This window comes from Cyclopterus lumpus, chromosome 14 (genome assembly GCF_009769545.1).
Source record: "Cyclopterus lumpus isolate fCycLum1 chromosome 14, fCycLum1.pri, whole genome shotgun sequence".
In the NCBI taxonomy this organism is placed as follows: Eukaryota; Metazoa; Chordata; class Actinopteri; order Perciformes; family Cyclopteridae; genus Cyclopterus; species Cyclopterus lumpus.
The window spans coordinates 12,573,336-12,592,925 of NC_046979.1; the positions used below are offsets into that span (position 1 = coordinate 12,573,336).

The window sequence follows — 19,590 nt, forward strand, 5'->3', positions numbered from 1 at the left end:
AGTATACCATTAATATATTGCCCTGCAGCGTTATCATATTGTTATATACTGCACTGTTTCAGCACATTTGTATAGGTTCTAATCAAACAATCTATTCTATACATCAGTAAACATCACAAGATTAATACATGTGTGTTTGCATGTGGAGTATTTTCTACTTACGCGACTGCTGGTACTCTGTGTGGTAGCTGGACTTAATCGTGAGGGTCTTGTTGTCACTTATCTCTCTTGTCAGCATTAGAACTGAGGCTATTACCTGGAAACACAAAAAGGAAGATTCTTCAGTGTTCAAATTCATTTTTTACCCAATAACTTTTCATTGCCACTTTATGCAATGCTAAATCAGGCTAAAATAGTATCATAACAATAACTATGAGGATCCTACTCTGACCTGGAAGTTGTTGTTGCAGGAGAGAGCAATAAGGAGGTGGAGAAGGAGACGTTTACTGTGTTCATAGACCTCTGGTCTATAGTGGTCCAGACCTGCCAATGAAATACACATCAAGTAAGAAAACCACATGATTAAGATTACTATACTATACTATAACAGATACATGCAAAGAAAGAAAAACACACAAGATAATTAAGTGCCTTTTTTTTTTTTAATTCATCAGCTTGTATACATGCTGGTATTTATCTGCATATCTGTCTCACTGTAAATACAAATTAAATTTCTTAGGAATTCATTATTTATAAGATTAAAATTACAAAGATAATTGAAATATTGCTAGATGCTGTTACTATGTCCAGATATGTTGGTGTACAGTTTCTTATAGGCCTACTTGTATGAGGGCTTGTTGTGTGTCAGTGGTTGCTATGACAACATTTCTCCCAATACACTGCCAGTATTAATATACGAAACAAGATGATTTCTTAGACAACGTCACGCACACAGTTGTACAGATTGGATGATAACTTGAGATAGTATGCTGAATATCCATAATAATACATCTCAGCACAGCTGACAGGGTAGGTATGCGTCCACATGTCTGAGAGAGAAATGCAAGCCATGGGGAATGTGTCCGGGTCTTTGGTGACTCAAGAGAACGTTGTGTCCTGAAATGCACGTCTGTGACCTCACACTGTCACGTGACGATCTCTTTGGACGTCACAGAAAATGCCTACACACTTCAAAGGTTATCTTTGTGTCTTTGTGTGTAAACGCCCTTTTTGGCATATCGGTAAATGATGATTTTCCATCTATTTTAAAGTTCCTTTAAGGCCCTCATTTTGGAGGTAAGAGTGAGGCCGGCTGGAGAACTTCATACGGTTGACCAGCCAGCTAGTCCAGGTTTACACATATAATAAAGAATATGAACGACATTAAGGCTGTTTTCTTTTACCTTCCTCTTGTTGTTTCTGAGATGAATCACATAATGGCTGGACTTGTACCAAGAGAAAGATATAGAGTATATTGAGGTATGTGGAAGTGTGTGTTGTGTACGCCTACCCAAGAAGAGGGCATGGAGTAGCAGGGGCAGGTGTAAAGCCCAGTCTTCTCTCACGCTGTGGTCCACCACCATTTCTGTCATGAAGATCACTGCAATGTTACACCTGAAAACCAACACACACACACACACACACACACACACACAGGTCCAGTGAGTGCACACAATATCAACAATGCTTGCTCCATCTATGGACTGTGGGATGGTTCAAGCACACGTGACATCAGCCAACATGTAGTCTCATGGAGCAAGAATCCTGAAGATTTAGCCATAATCAGAATAAAGGGCCAATAGGTAATGATGTTGTCCTTCAATCAAAATAACAATGTGGCAAATTACTATTTTCATAATATTCAATTAATCGTTTTGGTCTATAAAGTCTTTGACAATAGGAAAAAAAATCAAAGGTTGTCATTGGTTGTTGAACCAAGGATCTTTCTTTAAAACATGACTGAAATAAATCAAAAAGAAAAAAGGCAATAAAAGAAAAAAGCTCAAGACAACTACATTCAAGAGAAAACTAGTATTAGTTGTACCTCTTAAAAGCACATTCCTTAACTTACTGATACAGATCCTCTTCATCACATTTGACAACTGAGACATAGATTGTGCAAAACAATTCTCTTTTTGGCAGGTGTATCTCTCCATATCACTCAGTGCACATTATCATGTCTTATTTTAGAAACTGCTTTTGTGTGTATATTGTTGTTGAGGCTCCTCTCTAAAAATAATTAACATGGCAAACTGCACATGCAGAAACTATTTGCCTGAAAAAAAACTGCACCATTAATGTAATAAATCTAGCCTGAAACTCATCTTCAGTAAGGACTTTTGAGGTGTCGAGAGAGATGGAGAAGATGGACTTCTAATATTCATTCTCTACTTAGCAGAGACACAGCAGGCTGGTTGGCTTTCATTCTGTGCTGGGGTTTCTCAGACCATCTGAGAGAGTAGGTATCACTCGTCTGTGAGAAAATACCTTTCTTTGCTGAGTCTGCTGATACGTTGCTGAAAGTAACATTGCTGTTCCAACTCTAAATCGGTTTTCTGCGTACAATTTTTGTGGTTGTTTCAGAGTGGATAGTCTGTTCAGTGTTTTTTCCATGTTTGTTTGTGTATACCTATGCAGTGGTCCTCTGGGTGTGATGGTTTCTGGGAGGTAGTCAACCAATGGAGCCCAGCAGCCTCCGTTAATGGGCATGGGTAACGGCTGAGGATGGTTGGTTTCCAGAACACCCAGTAGCCACCCAGCATATGGTGGGAGTGGGTCAGCTATAAAAACAGACCACAATATTTAGTTATGTGTAACATACGTTTGTATGTACATATCTCATGTACACACAAACACCTCTCTCTTAACTTTCACGATAACCATGTACAACGCGCTGACCATTGAGCACAAGAAAGTAATGTCACGTGAATATCAGAGCCGTGACAAACAGGTAATGTGACGGGTCACTTACGAACCGCCCCAAAGCAGCTCATTCAAAACGTGTAGAATTCCAAACAGAGATAAGTCGCAGTCCAGATATTTCGACAGCAAAGTGGTTCTTCAGCATATTTGCAGCTGTTGGCACTTTGAGTTACTCCTACTCTACACTAATACAATAGTTTATTTTATTTTGTGATCTAAACATACCCAGTTTTGAAATGTATTCATTTCATGATATTTTTTATTTATCTTAAATTATTCCTTATACCAATACCATACATATAATAAATATGAAACTATAGGTTGGTAATGATGAAAATCTCATCAGCACCTCTAAAGCTCACTAATTAACATATTCAATCTCAGTTGTTTAATCCGTACAAAACCAAAACCAAAAATGACAATTTGCAGGAAGATACGGTCCCAGTCAAGAAATATTTTGACACATAACCTCAGGGATATTGTTTCATTTTCCGAAACTTAAAAAAAAGAAGAATAAAATACGTACTGAGGAAGATATTTTCCTCTTTAAGTGCTTGACAACATAAAAGTGTACCTAATTGTCATGGTTAAGCGTGAAATAACTATCTCGTAAAACACTGGCTTGATGAAAGACGTGTAGGGTCCATCTTTTAAAAAATGGACCCACCCTTTTACTTGGCTGGTTACAGCTCTGCTTGGTCACACGACGACTACCAGCAGCAGAGTCACACCTGGAAGCCTCCCAACACAGACGCTTGCTAAAGATAGACTGGGAGTGTGGTTGAGGTTAAATCTGTGTATCTGTGTCAAAGGGGATAGTGGTGGGCCTTGGCTTGTGTCCAAACAACATTTTATAAATAACTACTACATAAATAGCAAACATGTAATGCAGTGAATAAGACACACACATTTTAGCTTGGCCACACAAAAATAGCTGTTTTTTCAGTCTGTATGGAGGAAGCTAGTGACAATTAGAAATAAAGTGGTGAACATTATGCACTGACAGGAAGTCCTGAAGCTCTTTCCAAACAGCAGCTGCGAGGCCAATTGGGCTGTGTGTGTGTGTGTGTGTGTGTGTGTGTGTGTGTGTGAGGACACATTTTTCAAATAAAGCCAGCTTATGCATTCATTCTCATGAGAACCAAGACTCTTAACTTACTCTTTTCATCCTCATAGGAGCCCCCGGAGCTGTTGCTGTAGCGAGACTCCAGTCTGTTGTGAGCCCTGGCCATGCTGAGGCAAATACATGACATTAAAAGTTAAAAATACAGAATTTGCAAAATGTATAATCTTATTTTGTGACTGAAAAGTTGATTGTTAAATTAACTGCATAACTGCACTCATAGGATGCTGTTTGGCATATTTGATCTTCTTGCACAAGACTATTGAGAGACTGTTATAAATGTATTAATACTCACCGCTCTTCACATTCCCTGACCAGCTTATTCTCATCTATGTCTGTTAGGTTCTCCTGACCAGCCACCACAGTGTTACTGCTGGACGTGGTGCCTGACCAGAACACATTTCAGAGATATTCTTCAGAAATACTGTCACACATCCGTCACATAAAAATATGTCGATTTCAAACGGAAAGTCAAGGTGGAGAAGAAAATACAGAATATGGCAGAAAAATATATTATATATATAAAATACTCTTACCTGTCTGTGAGGTGGAGGCTTTGTTGCTGGCAGCAAAGCGATAGAATGGAGGGTTGTCACAGTGCAACACCACAGGGTTGACTGGGTCAGTCTGTTGTAGCTCAAACAGGAGCTCCTCCATCGTCTGAATGGTGTTGTTGCGACACAGGTAGATAACCACCTTCTTTATCTAAAACAGATACAAACATAAAGTACTAATTGGATTTCCTCACATTTTGTTACGGTATTTGCTATAACCATAAAATGTAATACACAACCCAGTACCAGTAATTTGTGCCAATCATTTAAATGTCATTATATTTTACATTATTTTATTAATAAATCACTTTGAAATCTGGGAGTGTTAACAGGGGGCCCTCCAGTTAAATTTCCTATTAGCAGCGTGTCGGTACAGACTACACTTACAAAAGGCAACAGTGTCGTATCACTGCTGACTCCACACAGGCTGATGAGGAACTGCAGGGTGATGCGCAGGTTGTTGCTCCACCTCTCGTTGGACACCAGAGCATTCCAGGCATTCTCAATCTCCGGGCCAGGAACCTCGTCTCCGTACTGATAATGTGAAGAGAAACATATCCAGTTGACAGGCAGTAGATTTTTTTTTTACTGGAAAAGTCGAAACAAGCTTGTTGAAACAAGTTGCGAAAACAAGCACAAACATAGCTTTCTACCTTAGCAGTCATGAACATGAGGTTATTGAGCACCAGCGATGTCGCCTGTAAGGAGCCCCAGCCGTTGCCTCTTAGACAGGGGGACATGCCCTGCCCCTGACCACGTGGTTCTTCCTCTGGTGTGCAGGGGCTTGAGGCTGGAGGTAGGAGCCCCGTGTCCACTAGCTCAATGTTACTGAGCCAGGGCAGCAGGTAGGATAACATTATCTGTCTGCCGTTGGTGTGGGTGGTTGAGAAACGCTGGCTCACCTCTGGACGGGCAAAGAAATGTCAGAGGAATAAATGTTAGAAGTGCCTTCGGGAAGCTGAGCTTTCGTTAAAAGTGTTCAATAACAGCAGAGACATTGGAAGTACATGTAACAGCTATCTCAGAGTATACTGGTCTCTTGGGAGTCTTGAATGAACGGGTTCAAAGAGATTGTGCCGTTTTGGAGGCATTCCTCCCTGCTTCAGGACTTAATGGATACACTACATGCAAACATTCAGCATATCGCACTGTAATGTAAACATTCACCCTGAAAAAATGTACCTGAGAAAAGAGGCAGAGTGAGCTCTGGGTACATGCTGGCCAGCTGGATGGAGAGTTGAGACAGGTTGACACTGTACAGCGGAGGCAGAGGACCGTGTGTTCCATACAAAATATTACCAGGCTTCTGCTCCACCATTCGCTTAGAGTATGCACACAGCTTAGACTCCAGCACCTGCAGACATATTATTGATCTTTTACAGTCACACTGAATTGCAGGTTTTGGCTTTATGCTTATGCTCACCTTTCCCACCCCTTTGCATGAAATTCAAAAAGAATACATGAGATCTGTGTTTATGTACCCTTTATCTATGTGCGTTTGTATGTACCTGCATCAGCTGCATTGAGATCTCATATATTTCCCTGCTGGTGTCTGAGGCTTTGAACAGCACCAGATTGAGCAAGGTCACAAGATCACATGGGTAATTCCTGGCAGAGTAAGGAGGAATAGTCATTAATAGCTAACTCAATGGATGTAGACTACCTACCCTCCTACATGGGGGCGTAACAGGCAGATTCTAATGAATGTAACAAATGGCATGATTCCCCACCTGTTGCCGCAGACAGTGGCAATGGCCTTGAAGCAACCAGATGCGAGCTGGTAAGACCCAGTGAAGCAGCGGTCCACAGCCCAGTTGAACAGATTGATTTGGTCTGGGTTTAGTTCTAAGAGCAAGATGACCACCTCACACCCCAGACGGTGCACCTACGACAAACACATGTTATTATATAGAGGTATATATAGGAAATTACACAAAGGGAGCAACACATATAAAGCTCCTGTGCAACAAGTTAAAGGCAACAGTTGACCTACCCGTATGTCATGGCAGGCCAAGATGTTGTCAAGCCATTTGTAGAGATAGCCGTCAGTAGAGAGGCCCACATTGTCAAACACTGGACCACAACACAGAACTGCTGACATGGCCTAAGAGACAAAAGTTAAATTGAGTTAATGCTGAAGTTTCCGTCAGAAAATAACAGAATAACTCCTGTAGTGTAGCAGGGTTTGGGAAGTTTGGGTATCGTTACCTTGAGAGCACAGTATTGGTAGCGAGTGATCTGGTGGTTGCGGTCACTGTAGCGATCGAGGGGAGTGAACATGACACTGAAGGGTCCAGCCCATTGGCTGAAGAGAATGAAGAGATGGTGTCTCAGAGACTGTTGAGGGAAGAGAAAGCGTCTGTGGTGGACTGTGCAGATGTGAGGGTGAGAGAAAGAGAGACATGGAGGGTCAAAACAGACGACAAATAAAGAAAATGCTGATCGATTTCAAAAGTAAATTTAAGTCTGACTGGAATTCTGTTTGTCAAAACACTACAAAAGCCAAGGATACAACATCTACTACTACTGAAAGACCAATGTATTGTGACATATAATATCATAAAAAAGTAAAACAGTGATTTACCAGGAACACACTGGATGAGATTTGCCACCATCCCACTGAAATGGGCTCTGATATCTTTAAGCACATCCATCTCCTTCTCATTCTCAGCCTCCAGAAGCATCCGGGTTAGATCCACATACTCAAGGAACAAGGCACCCAGGGCCAGTGAATCACGCTCTAGTGCTCCATTAGTGCTTAAGGGAAAGAGAAGATAATGATATATGTGCATCACCAGGCAAGAAATTACACTGTAGATTAAATGTGTGTGCTACCTGTCACTGATAACTCCTGCATTAGCCAGCAGTTCAAAGATCCTCAGCAGCTGCAGCCTAAGAAGATCCCTCCTCTCTCTGCGCCTCTTGTTCTAAAAGCAAAGACAGGTTTTCCATTTACTGCTAAATATATGTTAATTTACATACAGTATGTGGTTTTGTGTATACCGGATTATTGAAAGTAAAGAGAATTAGTTTAGAGAGACTGAACATAAGCATCCATTTTCATAAACAATACACTATTGACTTGTGGAAAACATCTCTAATATATATAAGCACAAGTACAACATAAAAGACAACTTCTAAACTCTTATTAACTGTTGTATATAACATTACATTTCATCAGGAGGAGGTTTTCACAATTTTCTGTCTGAAATCAATAAAGTGAACCTGATCCTCTCTCAGTGCGTTTCTCTCTCAGTGTGTTTGTGTGTTACCTCAGGCCGACGTTCCAGTGCTTCCTTCATCAGTGGATGGAGTTCTTCGACTAGCTCCCTATAAACAGGATCAAAGAGGGCAAAAGTCAATCGATTCCTTCATTGCTAAATGAGAGTGATCAAATAATCCTTATAGATAGAGGATGGCCTGATTTAAGGAAACGGTTTATAAAAGATTGTGAAACCCAAATGTCACATGTCCTAAAAACCACTAAGCCTCATACTGTCATGTTAGACAAATTTGTCTGGGGAGACCTTAATCCCTTTGACAACAATGAACGCCCTTTTGGAAAATATTTTAGGTTAAAAATAGATGATCTCTTTAAAAATGAAATACCTCCCTTTCACAATGGAACCTATGTCCTTTGATAACATTTGACATATCTCTGTCCCGTGTAAGATTTTCTTCTCCATAAGGGACATACTTTTTTTCTTTTCTGAATGGCAATGAGGCGTGCAGCTCAGTTGTGAAGAGAATGTAAGCACAGATGGGATTCAGTAATAAAAGGCAGTGTGAAAAGACTTATGTAAGGGAAAAGGGTCAAATCTAGCGCGTCATACATGTCTGTTGAGTTTGGTCGAGTGGCATTCCTTCCATTTAGGCTTTGTGTGTTTATTATTATTCACAGTTTGTTGAACATCTGAGCATTAACTCAGAAATGTATTTGACAACTTAGAAGGTAAAACAATATCCAGCACTGATGAGAATGATGCAATCTGTGTGTGTCTTGTCAGTGCACATCTCTGAATGCTCCTGTTCCAGTACCTGAAGACCAGAGCATTTGTGCATCCGAACCCCAGCACCAGAGACTCTGTGATCTCCAAACTCTCTGCTCTCATCAGCGGGACGAGCTGTTTCAAAAGCCAGGCTACTGAGGGAGTGCCTATCACCTGAGCAATAAAGAAAGAAGAGATACACAAACATTGATCAGGCAACATTAACAACCTAAAACACAATCTCATTCCCAACTGGTCAAATATAGCCACTTGGCCAGTGGCTCAAAGCTTCAAACTATGATGCTTTAGGTAACCCTAGCATGAGTGTGTGTCAGTTTCCATTGGTTAAATGTACAGTGCCAAATGTGAGTGTACAAATTAACTTCCATCTTCTCAGGAACTTAGGTTTATGCAACAAAACCACTCAGTTGGGTTTAGGAAAGAACAGCAGTCTCCTGAACTAAAGTCCTGTATTTGCTGTTGCTTTTTTTTCTGGTATATATTATTACAATTAATGTATTTTGATGTTGGTCTGCTAGTTGGACAATACATCACCTTGGGTTCTGGTAAATTGTGATGGCCATTTTTTCACTGTTTTCTGACATTTTAGAGAAAGAATTGGTAGAATGATCACCTTGTTGTCGTAGGTGACGCTGCCGTCGGGCGTGGTGGCTGTGATCTCTGGTGTGGAGGCTCTGAGGTGACCAGGGGACATAATGCTGGGCTTAGCCACACCTAGACACAGGATTAGGTAGTTACGCCACAGAGATATGTAGTTGTCACTGGAGCCTGCGGTGCTGGTCTTCTTTGCATTCACTGGACTGCTGCAAAAGACAAAAGGAGAATCGGCAGGTGGTCAGATATCTTAATCTCCCATACACATGGATCATTTGTTAGATGAGATACGTGATCATTCTATGGTCACTATGTTGTTAAAGTAACAGTTAAATGCCTAAAAAGTACAATATAATAATGTGTGTTCTTGTACTTGGGGTCAACTAGTGGCAGTAGCAGCTGCAGCCGTGTGAAAGCGTAGGGCCAGGCGTATCCCAGGGCGATGGGGCAGTGTTTGGGCAGATGCTCCTGCCGCAAGAAGATGTGCAGACAGAGCACCCATGGATCCTTCACACTCTGGGCAAAGATCCAGACATGGCTGGGGCTCTTCACGTCGTAGGAGCTGCTCACCAGTCGAGCCGTCCACTCCACCAGCCACTGGAGGTCAACATGGTGGCTGAGAGGCAAGGTAGACTAAAGGGAGGGGAGGGGAGGGGAGGCATTTAGGAATGATACACAGCCGCTGAGGAAGTAACTTGGAGGATTGTGATATGAATAACTTATCTGATGTACTAATGTTCCCAATACATGCTGCCCGTAAACACACTTACCGAGTCAGAGACAGCCACATGAAAAAAGCTGTCCATTACAGCTGGGCTCAGCTGGTCCATGACCTCTATCATGGGTTTGTCATCATCCTGGAGGGAGAATTAAAGAATCAGCTATTTTTATAACAGCGTCATACAATATGAAAAGAATACATGTGCCGCATATGCTCCATATCTAATTACAGCTACGTCTCTCCTTCCATCATTTCTACCTCTTTGGTAGAATTTTGACACCAGCTGTGTGATACATGTTGGTAATATCCAAATGTCTTTGGACTGTATATTTCTGACTTTAAATCTAATCAGAAACTTAAAATGTCAGAGAAGCTTGTGAATATGTTTGCTCGGTGAAGACGTGAGCAACCTGTACTCACCTCAGCATGTCCCAGAGCTGTGAAGAGGCAGCGTATCTCTCGTAACACGCCGACAGCCAGCTTCCTCGTGCTGATCTGACACGAGCAGAGGAGCAGCAGGGCCAGGCCCTCAACCGCATGGAGCACTGAGCCGTGAGGGCTTCGCTCTGGCAGTCTGGGGCTGGACTGAAGGAGAAGGAAGACAACGAGGGAGAGTAAGTAAATACTACAAATATTACTGTCAGTCACCTTGTTTGACCAGAAATCAAACCCATAGTTATGGCAGTTGACCCTTTACATGGGTCAAATTGACATGCTTGAAGAACCCCAACCTGTTTTCAGCTTATCATTTTAGTGATGAGCTACATCATTGGACCAACGTATTTCAAAACAAGGAAAATACAATCAACTAGTCATTTCTGAGATATTGATGATGTGATGGGTGAACAAAATAACCAAATATGTCTGTAAAGTAGTAGTTTTAAACTACAAACCTCAACTCCACCTCGCGTCTTCCCCTGGAGCTGCAGCGCTAACCTCCACTGAGTGAGCAGCTGGAGAAGGAGCTTCACTGAGGCATCCTGCAGACCCTGATGGGTGTCTTGAACCTGGAATCATTTGGAGAGGGGCATTTACAGAATGGCTGCCAATGTCATGTTATTATATGTTGTTGTTAATAATAATAATGCCTTTTGAATCACTCTTTTTGGTTATTTTTTCTCTGTTTCCAGTGGCACAGAAGATCATTTTGTGTGGGGAAGCTACACTTAGAAGTATAAACTTAAACCATGGAGGACAGATGTTCTGTATTTATGTTAAGCCTAAAACACATGTGTAAAGGAAGTGTACCAATTGCAAATGCCAGATTAATGTTGTATTGGTGAGGTAGCTGCATGTTTCTGTCAAGATATACCTCGCGCAAAAGGAAATGTGTGTAACCAAACAGGACGTCCTCCCTCCAGTCCGAGAAATCGAGTAACAGGCTCTGCAGGGAATTCTGGGAAATAAGACGAAGCTCATCGTCCATGTGCACAGTAAGTCTGAGGGATAGAGGAGAACACAGAGTTGAATGAATAAGAACTTGTTGCACAACCTCATTGACAGAAAGAAAAAACGTTATAAACACAAATGTATAAAATCAGTTAGAACTCAACAATATAGTTTATCCTGAACATATGTGTTTTGTATATAATTTGCACGTAATGACAAGTTAACCGGCCATCCATTAAGCATTTCCTGTCTCTAACTCACCGTGAGAGCAGGTCAACAAGCTCAGGTTTGGACATGGCATCAGGAAGGATACGAGGAATGGCAGCCACACATGTCCTGAACAGGTCGATTTTAGGCTTCCTTTCGCCACTATCAAAGATAGAGGGGGATGTTAGGTCAGGGAAAGTTAGGTAACTCCAAATACAGGTAGGTCATGTTTGCAAAAGATAACAATGTATAAGATATTTGCCTTGTCATTAAAATAGCCTAATTTAATATGCTATACATTTATTTTCTGTGCATCGTGTTTTACTTTAATTACAGTATGACAATAACCCTCGGCACTAAAAGGGTGGAGAAAAACACTGCACTTTGCAGTTACATACGTGATCATGTCCTCCGGTTCTTTGTTGAGCATCTGGACGCTGGTGAGCATCATACAACGACCCACCTCCTTGTCCAAGTGTCGCAGGATGTTGTCCAGAGCCTTCCGCACCTGGGAGTAGTACAAGGACATGCCTGTGTAGGACAGGAAGAGACAGTTCATGCCGTTAGAGGCGACATTCATATTACACTGTCTGGAATGCCGATAGACACACACAGACCTATAAGTTTGGCTTCCTCTTCAGTAAGTGTCTTGCTGAGATAAGTCTTCTTTTTCTTCAGAGAGTTCCCAGAGGGCAGAGTGGCTCCTGTGTTGGGCATAGGAGGCTCTCCGTCCTTCTGTTGCAGAGCATCTGCTATCACCAGGAACGCCCGGAGACCTATGTTCATACGCTAGAACACGGACAAAGCACAGCATCCTCACTACGTGCCAGTAGTGATGGCAAATTGAGTAAACGCACATACCCAATCAGTGCTTACAGTTTGAGAACAAGTTTGACAAATGTATATGCTGGAAGACGCAACAGATTTTTTTTTTACTACCGTGTATGAATATCTATTTGGGAAGATTATTTTTAAAACTTTTTTAAACAGTTCCTCTCAAAGGATTGTTGTTCTTACAGTTTGTGTGATGTACTACTACAACATGTACTATATGGAACAATTGTTTATTTATTGTACTCTAAAAATCCTGATATTTTACTGTAATTTAAATATTTTGGAATTATCCAAAACATACTCATTCATCGGTGAGTGTTAATAATGTCTTTACTGTGCGATGAAAACTTATGCATCAGAACCAGAGATGTATTTTCCCACGTATACTTCCTTGTCAAACTCTGGTCCCTAGATTTACAAAAACGCTCGACTGCCAACGGTTTGGTTGGAGATTCAGTCGTGTTCTGCTAGCGGAGGCTAATGTAGCCGCGAGCCGCAAGCCTCAAGCTGAGAAGAGGAGATAGTCAAGAGGGCTGCTAAGCTCACTTCTTTGAAAATCAAATAAATCTGGAGGAGTTTTAAACTCAAGTGTCAGCACTTTGGGCTAATTAATTAGAGATCTGCAAGCTCCCGCTGAAGCCACAGCTTGATAGAACTTTTGTTCACATATGCAGTCGTACTCCCCAAGACCTCTAAACAGACTGCATTGATTCTAATGATTGGTTTTGGTTCAAATGACCAGAATCCTGTAATCACATGGCATATGATCAACCCAAAGTGCATCTCTTTACTACAGCTGAAATATGTCCTTCAAAGCTCCAACAGAGAACATACTGTTCGATTATCTTCCTCGCTGACCGAGGACTACAAATAAAAACTGGAATGCTCATCCTTGTAACACGGCCCACGGGATACAATGTTAATCTGTGTGCGATTGTGGGCACATGATTGAATGTCTGTGTTTGCTGTCTTTACCTCTGGGTTGAGACTGAAGGCTTTGGCAGGTTTCCCAACACTCAGCAGATCAAATATGATCTCCTTCATGGCAAAGTCCAGTTTCTCCTGAACAGAGGACAAGCAAACGGGTGTTACAAGTTGTCAGACTTATTGTGGTGTGAGGCAGAAAGCCCATTATTGTATGTCACCAATAGGACATCTTTTATTATATAACTGTTTATAAAAAGAAATAACAAATGAAACAGGCAGGACAAGGCAATGTATGGATATAATAAGGCTTATTTATCCACATGTGTTATTCACAATAAATGTAATATATGCCGTTTGGTAATTGTGTTTTATCAAAGCATCTGTAGAAGGTGCCAAAACATTTTTTTTGGATGTGCTTTTGACCAGTTTCAGCAATTATGTCAACTAAGAATTTTTGATTAACCAGTATTTATATTTCTTAGAAATAGCCGAAAGAAGCACAGAATAAATCTTGGAATCTGTCACATTGTTGGCTCCACACTTAACACAACAAACACTCCATTGCTCATGGCCTAAAGCAGAGTGTACCAACTTTGTGTATGAAAGTATGTGCAAGTGTGATACACACCTGTGCAATGAACTGGATAATCTTGACAAAAATATTCAGAGGCATGTCTCTGGGCACAACGCTCCGACTCCCTTTAGGGAACAGAGTGGAGGTGATGGACGTCAGACGACTGGGGAAAGAATGAGAGAAGAGAGAGACGAGAGACAGACAGAGAGGGAGGGGAAAGTGTTGAGACATAAGTTAAATATCTCTGCAAAATCAGAACATATTTATCTTTTTATTGAGAACACCACCACTAAAGTGCTCTGCATTTGGTAAAACATCACAAATGTTACAGCACAAAGAAGAAGCATAAACAGAGCCAGAGTTTTCTTTGTACCCTCATCTGTTCATGATATCTACAACACTAAACACTTGAAAAGTTTAAAGTTATATCTTACATCTTGTTGATAATAATTATTACCTCTGTGTTCCAGTGTTGCTCTCGCACTTTATTCGGATCATGTAGACCCACAGCAGGCGGTAGAGTGATTCTAGAGCGACACGGGCCATCTTTGGATCTCTATTCTGCATTCAGACAAAGATGTATCGTGTTTCACCAGGTGCAGTATTTCACAAAAATGCTTCACATGAATTACTCTGAGCCAAAAATAAATTAGTATTCCTCATATATTGTACCTTACTAGGGCTCGGTATCACAAAATGATTTCCCAATTGATTCCATTCTGATTCAGAAGGTCCCGATTCAAGAGATTCTCAATTAACTACTGCTGTAACTGTTCAAGGAACCCTTTAACCTCGTGCATTTGTAAAAAGAATGAACGAGAACAGGTGAAGTAAACAATTTGCCACGCGCAAGCTTTACTACTCGCAGTACTACTGTGTGAAAATGGCCACGGCCGAGTTTAGGTGCAATCCACATGTTTACAGATTATGTCAGACTGATTGGTATAAGAGCACCACAGAGCAGATCAGCTGTTCGATGGTGCCGGTGTGTGACACTTTGCTCCCGGCATGTTTGGACTCCACTAAGGTCCGCTTTATTTTCACGAATCCACTTGAAAAGACATATATTAGAAGATCAATCTTAGGATTTTATTACTTTATATCAGATCATTCAAATAAAGAGCAATTTTAATAGTTTTTTTAACCAGCCCTATACCTTACATAAACATGATTCACTATATGCACTACATACACTGCTTTCAGTGCCTGTATAGTGATGTTCATTGTGCGACAGTGTGATCATAAATCAAGTGTTAATGACTATGTTCTTAACCTGCAGGGTTTCCCTCAAGGCAATACATACTGATTGTTGATTTTATATTATTATTATTATGTCATGCTGGTGCAGCAGTGTGACGTTCAGTGTTGTGTGCATGTACTGTTTGTCACTTTGTCAAAATCATTATTCATTGGCAGACATGCTTTGCACTGGCTGCATTGTTTCCGTGTGTGAATACAACACTCACTGCTTGTGATCTATACAAATAACCCCATCTCTGGAAATTCTCGCATTTGCATGTTGCAGACAGAAAGGCTGACCTTGAGGTTTGAGAGGCAGTTGTTGAGGAAAATGTGCCAGCGGCTGAGGAAGAACTGCTTCTGACTGACACACAGCAGGCAAGTCACAAGAGGATACAGAGCCTGGGGTGGAGAGAGAAGGCAGATGGGAGACATTTGCATCAGGCACTTTACATTCAAAGTTCATTCATTGAATGTAAATATTAAATAAAAGACTCTGTCTTCCTCAATAGTTTTCTACATGCATGCAAATTGCAGCCTATTACTTTGGAACTGCTTTTAGATGTTGAAGCTGGTATTGATGTCAGTCATTAAAATCATTAGGAATCATTTATTCGAAACTGAAATCATTTCTGAGCTCCTCCTTTATCATCTAAAAACAATGTGCAATTACATTATTTCAAATTAAGTTTTTCACAATCATGTTCCAATTGTTTCAAGCCTCATAAATCCCTCATTAAACAGTTTGTTCCCCCTTCTTCAATCATCTTTCTCTCTGGAATTAAACGTTTATGTATCTTTCCTTTATATTGTCTGTCTGTTTAATTAATTATATTTTTTCCTCCATTTCATGTAAAAATATAAATCAACAACAGTTTGAACCACAGGAAGCTTATAGAAAACTCAACATACAGGAATGTGAACCTGGTGTCTAGTCTGCTCAATCATCTCGTCAGGGCAGGCAGACAGATCATTGTTAGACATGAATGCCTTCAATGACGTGTGTGAGTCCAGGTACACCCTTGTCATGAATGGTTATGGAAATGCTAGGTTTGAGGAGTGCATCATTTACCTGTCGCTCCTCATTGAAGTTGGTATTTGTTATCTGTCTCCCTATCACTTCAGTGTCACCTCTCTCCCTCGGGTACTAAGACTGCACCACATTACTGTCATTCCTCATATTTATCCATTCTGCTCTGACATGACAGGTTATTGTTTGTTCATATGCATGGATGCCTGTGCACTATTCGTTTAGACATTGTTTGTGTGCAGAGAGGTGTGTCGAGCCTTGAATGCACACATTGCTCTGAGTATTTGGAGAATCTAATGAAGAAAACATGCAGAATTGCAGAATAGCATGTCTGCAGCCCTGAGGGCATGAGTCCCTGCCACAGCAGGAGATACCCGGGTACATATCACGATTGGCACATTAACAGCAATGATGCAGCACAGGTGTCATCTTATCTGTGTATCATATGGCTATGGAATACAACCCCAAGGTGGGGAAACATTTAGGTGAAAATGACCTCAGCAAGCATTGCTCAGCTGCACTACAAGAAATTAATCAACTACTTTCAAGAATCTTCTCCAAATGAGTGTTTGTATTTTGAAAAGAGAAAGATTAAAGCAGGTTACTGCATTAAAATAATTACTGCAATTGCATGTATGCCTCCGCCAACCGGTCAAGTTGCAATTCAGTGTCATAATTATCATCATAATTCTTGAGTTATGGCCAAATTTGAATCAGTTCATCCTTGAGCCCAAGAAGACAATCTGAAAACATAATACCTCTGACCATGGCCGTTGCCTATGTGGAGGTTCATTTGTAGAAAAAAATAATATAGGAAATATTTGTAAGGAAGATTTTTGTTACCAGGAAATATGTTCCTTGTATGTGAAAGCATACTTGGCAATAAAAGGTTCTGATTCTGATTCTGATGATGTCGTTAAAATGTGTTAATCCTGCATTAGAGATTAATGCCTGTTCTATAATTTCCTTGACATTCATGGTTAAAACTTTTAAGCAGTGAAGAACCAGTCCTGAAAATGTAAAAGTTCATGAGAGACCATCTTAATAAGGGTACTGCTTCTAAAATGCCAGTGCACTGCATACTGCACTCCTGTCTCCTTTCCATGGAAAGATAAAAGCCCATGAAGAGTTACAGTAAGTGCTTTCACCAATTGCTGTTAATGGAGAGGAAATGAGGAGAGAGGAGAGAGGAGCAGTGATGAAACAGAATAAAAGGAGAAACTTACCAGAGAGTGTTTCTTCCTTGAGGACAGGTCCAGTGTGGTATCGTGCAAACTTTCTACGAAATTCCGTAGACACGGCACGTTCACCTCGTTCTTCACAGTCTGGAGGAGGATGAATAACGCAAAAGTTAGCTTAGAGAAGTGTTTTTGCCAGACCCCAACACTCCTTGATGCATACAGATAGATAAGACACTATATATTCAAGCTACTCTCTTATGACCATTCTCAAGATATAAACACTATATATTAAGACCAGCAGATATACTGTACAGCACAGAGACAATAACTTCAGTGTGACTCTGGCTTTAAATGAATCCAAAAAAGCAAAAGTACACTGAGGTGCTCTCAGCAGTACAATGAAATGTACTTACAGCAGCTACAGGAACAAGTATCTCCACAAAGAGTCCGGCTAATGAGTGTTTAATATCTTTGTCCTTCACTTCCAAGAAATACTGCGCACACTCCTTAGGAGACAAAGAGAGTAAAAGATAGTTATAGAAACAATGTATGTACTTGATAATGCTGTGAATGCAATCATCGCTTGTAATCCCTGTATCGTTACGGTTGAAGGAAATGAGAAACATTTTAGACCACTGCAACTACCATCAAAGGGGCAATAGAAAAAACCTAATTACTCTTAGGGAACCTCTTGATAGTCAGGATACGACTGCTTTTTGATAGCACTAAACTGCTTCCAGAGATGAATATGTGCAGAGAAAGAGCATGTCTGTCCTGTAAAATACTACCCCAGATTCCTAAACCACAGCCTTTTTACAATTTGTTGGTATGTAAAAATCAGATAAGAGACAAAATGATTTCAGCTCTACCTGCATGAACTGGAATGAGGCTTCAAAGTCTTCCACCGGGTACATTTTGATGCGGAAGAACTTGAGCCCCATGATGAGGCTGATGGTGGACTGGATGACGTAGGGGCTCTGCTCCTTCTGTCTCAGCTCCTTCAGCTCGGAGATGAACTTCTTCCTCACTGCTGGGAACCTGCAGAGTAGATGGCAACCAAAATGTGACCAGTCGCTCTCTGTAAATGTTTTCATACCCAGGTCTCAGGTGAGGGGTGGTATGGTTAGTGGAATAACTACAACAAAGTGGCAAGATTTGTTGCATGCGTGTTTATTTGCTAATATTAAACTGAACTATACTGTATTGTATTCACACAACGTTTTGCATGTGCAAGAAGTTGTGTGCGCTTGTGTGCGTAAGTATCCAACATCCAAATAGCTTTTTACCAACAGCGCTCTGCAGGCCTATATTTAGAATGGCATCTGGACGGGGGATGTGGAGGGAATGTGTACGTGTGTGCGTGATTCTTTGGGTGTTTTTTTTGCGTGTGCTTTTGCATGCTTCACAGGGGTTGCCACAGCAGTTAAGTAAGTGGAACAGTCATCGGCCTTTTGTTTAATGTGTTAGAATAAGATACACATAAACACTGTGGTTTATAAACCAAGCTGGTAAAATACACACTTAATGCCAAGAATAAAGTATGTGCCAGTGTGTGCTCAACCTTTTCACAGCCCTGGGTGTAAATAATGTACAACAAACAAATAACACTGAAAGGAGTGTTAGAAATCATCTAGGAAGTTTGAATCAAGTGTAAAACCCACCCACGACCCACACAGTAGACAGTCTGCATTTGCTAAACCAACCAGATCTCATCTGGAGTGTCATTATTCTCAGTTGCAATCAGCACTCGCACTCGCACTCGCACTCGCACACACACACACACACACACACACACACACACACACACACACACACACACACACACACACACACACACACACACACACACACACTTGTTTCTTTCCTTTCCAGTCTCTAAGCTGTAAAAATAAGTAAATAAAGCCACATTTAAAAATGAATTGTAGATATTTAAGTAATGTCTTGTGAACATTGCAACAAAATAAGACCATTTGTAGAACTTTGAGTAACTGTATCACTGTATAACTGTAACACTCGGCATCTTCATTAGCCTTGAGATATTATTATATTATTATTATGAACTTCAAAAATGACTTATTTTCACTTGTTTGGGTATGTGGTAAATGGCCTCCAACAAATTTACAACAAACAATCTGAGAAACGTAATGTTGATGCTGTTGATATACAAACATTTACATTGCATGAACTCATAAACACACTAGCAACATAAACACCAATTTGCACAGTACCTGGACTGAGCTACAACTCCCACGACTTCAGCATAGAGGTCAGCCACTATGTGCATGTTGCCTGTGTTGGGTCCCAGATACCTGAGAAGTGAACACAAAACATTCATATTATCATAT

The 19,590-nt window shown here is 40.8% G+C and overlaps 1 protein-coding gene across 1 annotated transcript in view; it reads right to left on the reverse strand.

The window, feature by feature from the left end:
* The window catches only part of fryb (furry homolog b (Drosophila)), a 45,103-nt gene that overhangs the window by 12,556 nt on the left and 12,957 nt on the right, over positions 1-19,590 (reverse strand). Inside the window, 35 exon segments of the mRNA XM_034549485.1 lie at positions 163-256; positions 392-483; positions 1,451-1,554; positions 2,570-2,720; positions 4,022-4,095; positions 4,281-4,371; positions 4,522-4,690; positions 4,927-5,073; positions 5,193-5,443; positions 5,722-5,893; positions 6,048-6,147; positions 6,270-6,424; positions 6,533-6,643; positions 6,748-6,908; positions 7,124-7,296; positions 7,375-7,466; positions 7,812-7,869; positions 8,578-8,702; positions 9,163-9,352; positions 9,517-9,776; positions 9,914-10,000; positions 10,285-10,449; positions 10,758-10,871; positions 11,177-11,303; positions 11,515-11,622; positions 11,859-11,991; positions 12,078-12,249; positions 13,270-13,356; positions 13,850-13,958; positions 14,253-14,356; positions 15,335-15,436; positions 17,291-17,389; positions 17,659-17,751; positions 18,115-18,283; positions 19,474-19,554. Coding sequence (XP_034405376.1) covers positions 163-256; positions 392-483; positions 1,451-1,554; positions 2,570-2,720; positions 4,022-4,095; positions 4,281-4,371; positions 4,522-4,690; positions 4,927-5,073; positions 5,193-5,443; positions 5,722-5,893; positions 6,048-6,147; positions 6,270-6,424; positions 6,533-6,643; positions 6,748-6,908; positions 7,124-7,296; positions 7,375-7,466; positions 7,812-7,869; positions 8,578-8,702; positions 9,163-9,352; positions 9,517-9,776; positions 9,914-10,000; positions 10,285-10,449; positions 10,758-10,871; positions 11,177-11,303; positions 11,515-11,622; positions 11,859-11,991; positions 12,078-12,249; positions 13,270-13,356; positions 13,850-13,958; positions 14,253-14,356; positions 15,335-15,436; positions 17,291-17,389; positions 17,659-17,751; positions 18,115-18,283; positions 19,474-19,554 — 4,520 coding nt within the window.